The sequence below is a fragment of the Mangifera indica genome, chromosome 12, assembly GCF_011075055.1.
Source record: "Mangifera indica cultivar Alphonso chromosome 12, CATAS_Mindica_2.1, whole genome shotgun sequence".
In the NCBI taxonomy this organism is placed as follows: domain Eukaryota; kingdom Viridiplantae; phylum Streptophyta; class Magnoliopsida; order Sapindales; family Anacardiaceae; genus Mangifera; species Mangifera indica.
Genome location: NC_058148.1, coordinates 8,464,634 through 8,470,633, shown reverse-complemented (window position 1 = coordinate 8,470,633; position 6,000 = coordinate 8,464,634). Strand labels below are relative to the sequence as shown.

The 6,000-nt window shown below is 34.7% G+C and overlaps 1 protein-coding gene across 1 annotated transcript; it reads left to right on the top strand.

Annotated features, from left to right (window-relative positions):
- Window positions 1-1,909: 1,909 nt before the first annotated feature.
- LOC123193560 (BTB/POZ domain-containing protein At5g03250-like) lies at window positions 1,910-5,233 on the top strand. Its single transcript, XM_044606594.1, has 4 exons — window positions 1,910-1,974; window positions 2,901-2,970; window positions 3,206-4,423; window positions 4,531-5,233. Exons 1-4 carry the CDS (start codon window positions 1,916-1,918, stop codon window positions 5,077-5,079), a joined length of 1,896 nt encoding a protein of 631 aa, XP_044462529.1. The 5' UTR covers window positions 1,910-1,915; the 3' UTR covers window positions 5,080-5,233.
- The last annotated feature ends 767 nt before the right edge of the window (window positions 5,234-6,000 follow it).

Here is a 6,000-nt window from a genome sequence, read left to right as displayed (position 1 = left end):
GCTTGTAGGCCATTTCATCGACACTCAATTACCATTGAGTGTTCACAGATTTTGTATTACAAGGTTACACTTATCCTTTTGATTGCATGCTAGCTGATCTATGTGCTGAATTTAGATCATGCTTCTATTTCTTTTTTGAAAGGAAAAAGCACAATTCCCACCCAAGTTTTGGTGAAATAACAAATATATACCTGTGAGAGATAAAAAAACTCAAATACTTACCTAAGTTTTAATTTATTATGACACAAACACAATTTTTTTGGTAGGGTTAAAAGGTAAAATCATTATTTTATCAGTAATGTTAAAATTATATTTCATTTTCTTCTATTGGTTTGGAAAAATAACATTTTTTCCTAATTAAGTTTTAAAAAATTCACTTTTTCCCCTAAAATACTAAACCTGAAATCTAACCACTTTTTTCAATGAATATTTGACCAACGACGGAGGAACAAAATGGAGTCGTTCAGAGGATGGCCTCTGGACAATGCTCATTGTCTAAAAATGCACCGCGCCGGTGGTTGATGGCCGAAAAGAAGTGTGAAGAAAAAACTTAGGGATTTGGGGGGTGGAAAGTCACTTTTCAAAGTTTAGATATGAAGATTAAATGTTAATTTTTAAAACTTAAGAGGAAAAAAAAATTATATATTTTTTAATATTATTATTAAATGATAGTTTTACCTTTATATTTAATGAAAAATTTAACTGTAGTTTAGGGATAGATAAATGTGTGAGTTTTTCATTTACTACGGGTGTATTATTGAGATTGAGCTAAAACTTGGGTAGGAAATAGTCTTTTGTTCTTTTTGAAAACAATAAAACTATATATACACTTTTGACTAAACATATAATGTATCGTCATATAATTAAATAATTTTAAGTTAATTATAAAATAACATTCAATCACATGATAACATATTATTTATAGAGCAATGCTATGTGTACCCATTTTTGGTACACAATTCATATATACAATGATGTGCCATTATATAATTAGGTAATTTTAAAACATGAATCATCATATGATAAAGAAATATCTAATCACATGATAACACTTTATCTATGTACATAAATTATGTACCAAAAATGAGTATATATAGTTTTATTGTAATTATTAACATTTTGTTGCTAAACAAAAGTTAAATCTCTAGCAATACTATCTATACACACATTTTTAAATATATAATTGAGTATATAAATGATATATTATCATATGATTGAATATACAATTGAGTATATAAATAAGAGTAATGTTATGTGTACCTATTTTTGGTACACAATGATGTGTCATCATGTAATTAGGTGATTTTAAAACATGTGTCATCATATGATAAAGAAACATCCACCTTATCTATGTATACAAATTGTGTATCAAAAATAGGTATACATAGTTTTATTGTTATAATAAAGCACACTAGACCCACCGTTGGAATATATTTTTGTTTTGCTTTTTAAAGCAATTTTAGAAAACTACTTTCAAACATACTCTTTTTGAGTTATCTGATGATAGAACAAGTGTATCAGGATTGACTCAGAAAACGTATAATCATGATTCATGAATTAGAAATTCAATTACAAATATTTATTGATAAGTATAATAATTAATATTGTTAACCGCTTAATTAGCCGGTACAAAACACTGCCTTTTTCTCGTAACAGCAGCAACTGATTCTGCTCATGGATTTCCCCTTTAGACTCGGGACCATCAAACAAGAAATTAAAATAAATAAAATAAAACCAATAGTTTTTTAATTTTTTTGGTTGTGTTTTTCATCATTATCATCATTTACTATTGCTTTTTCTTTCCTTGATTTAAGTTTTCACGTGTTCATGACTTTGACACCCCTGAAACAACTCTTTTTAATGATAACAAAGTGTGATTGTTGGAGTTGTTGTTAGAAGTGGATAATAATATTACATGGCGTGCATGAAGCTGGGATCTAAATCTGAAGTGTTTCACCTTGATGGCCAAACCTGGTCTGTCTGTCTCATTTATTGCTATTCCTTTTATTTTTCTTTTTTTAATGATTGTGATAGTGAAGGATGTTTAATGTGTTTATATGGCATATTTAGAATGTGGGTTTTTTACATCAGTGGAATTTGATTAATGGGTTGTTTTGGTTATCGGTTTTGCTCCTGACAATTTTTCTTTTTGATTGAGAAAGTTAACGGGGTGGGTGGTTTTGTTTTTCCTGTTTAGGTACATTTTATGGCCTTTTTTTTTCTATCTTGTGACTTGTGAATGGGTGAGTTTGGATTGTTTCTGAATTTTTTACCAGCAATTAGGACCCAGTGATATTAGTGTTGCAGTTGTCATTTCTAGCTTCATGTTTGAGCTTAGTATGTGTAAACTGCATGGAAATTTTATTGGCAATGGAGAGAAAAGATGTTTTGAATATGCAGAGTGGATGGAGATTTTATGAATCAATGAATCAATGCAATAGGCTTGAGTTGATCTGAACTGTAAATTTGTGAGATGGGACCCAATTTATATGTAGTGATTTATACTTTCAGTTTGACAGAAGGGTCTTAGAGTTGGAAAATTTTGCATCAGAAACTGAGACTGCAGAATTAAGTTTTATGTGATCGTCAGGCCTTTGAAATTACTGTTGGTTGACATGACACAAAGGTATTTAGATATTCAATTGGGTCTTTCCAGTGAAACAAGTGAAATTGGAAGTTGATTATATTGCCACAACTAATAGGAAAGTTGTTCCTTCTTTCATTTCTTTTTCTTTGGTTGCTTTTATGAATTGACTGGCTACTGAATCCAGGGTTGAGGCTATCAATTAATGGACAATATCTCTTCTCAGTACTTGAGTTTCAGTTTCTACACTTACATAAGTTATATAAACTCTACTTTGTAATATCCAATTAGTCAAGCTTATTATGCTTCTCTGCAGGATATGCTCATCTGGGCTTCCAAGCGATGTCATTGTTGAAGTTTGTGAGTGGTCCTTCCATCTCCACAAGGTGTGTGTTACTTGTCCAATCCTCAACGTCATTTCACTATTCAAACTATCATACTTCCTAGCGATGTCATCTTGGCTTCCGGGTTTTTGAATGCTTCACCTGGGAAGTAAGCAAAGAAATCTGTCTCTTATTGCAGAATTAGAATTGATTGTGTTCTGTTTTTGTACCTGTTCATATTTTTATTATTTGCTTTGTGGACTGTGATTGGTTTTTCTCCTTTTGAATTGCACCCCAGTTTCCACTGCTATCTCGAAGTGGAGTATTGAACAATCTGATTGCAGAATTTTCTGCTGAGGCTGAAAAAAACTGTATTTTACAACTTCATGACATGCCTGGCGGAGCCAAAGCCTTTTTGCTTGTAGCCAAATTCTGTTATGGTGTAAAAATAGACCTCACTGCATCAAATGTAGTCAGTGTAAAATGTGCTGCTGAATATCTTCAAATGACTGAGGATTGTGGAGAAGGCAATTTGATTATGCAAACAGAAAATTTTCTCAATGAAGTCTTTGGTAACTGGACAGACTCACTTACAGCCCTTGAAAAGTGTGAAGAGGTTCTACCTCAGGCTGAAGAGCTTCATATTGTTTCAAGATGCATCAACTCCTTGGCAATGAAGGCTTGTGCTGATCCGAGTTTGTTTAATTGGCCTCTATCAGGGCAGGCTGATGAGCAGAGCCCAGGCGGCACGAAGCTATGGAATGGGATTAGAATACCAGCCAAGCAGCAAACTGGAACTGAGGATTGGTGGTATGAAGATGTTTCCTTCCTTAGACTACCACTATATAAAAGGCTGATTATGGCTGTTGCAATGAACGGCATAAGGCCAGAGAGTATTGCTGGGTCTCTTATCCACTATGCAAACCGGCATCTTCCATTGCTGGGTAAACAATCAAGTTTCCGAAATGGGAACCATGTTGCCCCTGGATCAACTATTTCTAGCCCATCTGAAACTGATCAAAGGAGTCTCTTGGAAGAAATAGTGCAGTTACTTCCTGATCAAAAGAATGTCACACCAACCAAGTTTCTGCTTAGGCTTCTACGCACGTCAATAATCTTACATGCTAGCCCAAAATGTCGAGGGAATTTAGAGAAACGCATCGGAGCCCAGATGGATCAAGCATCTCTTGATGATCTTCTGATACCCAGTATGGTCTACTCAGTGGAGACCCTCTATGATATCGATTGTGTTCAGCGGATTCTTGACAACTTCATGCTGCTCAATCAGGATACAATCGATTCAAACTGTATAGTTGATGAAGGGCAATTGATTAGAGGTGCCCATTCACTGACTCCCATGGCAATGGTGGCTAATCTGATTGATGGATACCTTGCTGAGGTAGCCCCTGATGTAAACTTGAAATTACCGAAATTTCAGTCACTTGCAGCTGTTATTCCTGATTATGCCAGGCCATTAGACGATGGAATCTACCGTGCAATCGATATATATCTCAAGGTAAGGATGGATCTTCTATTTGGTTTCTTGTTTTCGATAAGCCAAATTTCATTATTGGTGAGGAACATCTAATTTGTGGAAAGTACTGATGTGTTTTTCAACTTCAGGCGCATCCCTGGCTTACAGATTCTGAGAGGGAACAAATTTGCCGGCTCATGAACTGCCAGAAACTTTCCCTGGAAGCAAGCACACATGCAGCGCAAAACGAGAGGCTACCTCTTCGAGTTATCGTCCAAGTTCTGTTTTTCGAACAACTTCGTCTCCGTACCTCTATAGCTGGTTGGTTCTTCGTATCTGATAACATCGAAAACTCGCAAAATGCAACTGGGAATCTTGCACTCGCCAGAAATGATGCTCATCTCCAAGCAAGAAATGATCAAGGTCAAATTGTTGCAATGGATGACATGACAGATCGCGTTTCCGAGCTGGAGAAAGAGTGCTTAAACATGAAACAAGAGATCAACAAGCTGGTGAAGACAAAAGGGAGCTGGAACATTTTCCGGAAAAGGTTCCATTTCAGATTAAAATCAAAATCCGATGAACCAAAACCAGCAAAACCCTGCAAGTCCAAGGATTCCCCCACAACAACAGCTCGACTCACGAATGGAGAAAATGACAATAATGATAATCGGGGAGATGAAAATCTGAAGCCTTAGACAAATAAAATTCCATTTTTATTCTGTCATCTTTACGTGTTGAAAGCTAGGTTGTTATCTGTTTGTTTGTGGTTTTGCTAATGGTGTAACTCCATATACATTAGATTGTAGAACTGTTTGTTCTTCTTCCTCCACGGGGATATTGAATCGAATTTTTCAGCCGTTGCATTCGTTAATGTCCCTTGATACAATCTGAATATGGAATTCAGAAATTTTAAATCAAACCAATAGATATTACATATCATCTTGAAGAGCGAGAAGTGTTGCATCATTTCTCCCATTTCTTCAAATTTTTTTGAAATATTAAATAAAAGATTATCATAAGGATGAATTGGTTAATAATAATAAAAGAATATAGAAATATTATTTTACAAAAATGTTCTTTTAAAATAAATTAATCTAAAAAATCAAAGAAATTTAATAAATGAAAAAATGAGGGTTGAATAAAAACTCTAACACGTGTGTGAGGGTGGCTATAACGACATTAATTGCTTTTCCTCACTCAATTCTACTCAGCTTTTTCTCGGATGCTTTGATGGCTTTATTCCCCCATAAAAACTCAAGTAATTTCACTCTATAAATCACCACTCTCACTTCTCTTCCTAAATGGGTCTCGTTTCAATTCTTTTTCTCGCAGATTTTCTCTCAAAACTTGTTCATTTCGTGCAACACAGCAAGAAAAGCCAACGCTTCATAATTAGAATTCAGAATGGCATGAAAGCCATTTGAATTTTCTGAACAGGATTGTGTTAGGACTAATGTTTATGTCTCTCTTAGGAAAAGAAAAAAATAAAGAGAGGAGGGCAGTTGGCAGCAAACAGGAAGAGAGGAGGGTCTCAACTATACTAACAAATCAGCAACAGGAGAAAGAGATACGTGGCATGTCATTAGAGGAAGAGAAGAAGAGATTAGTTGAGGAAA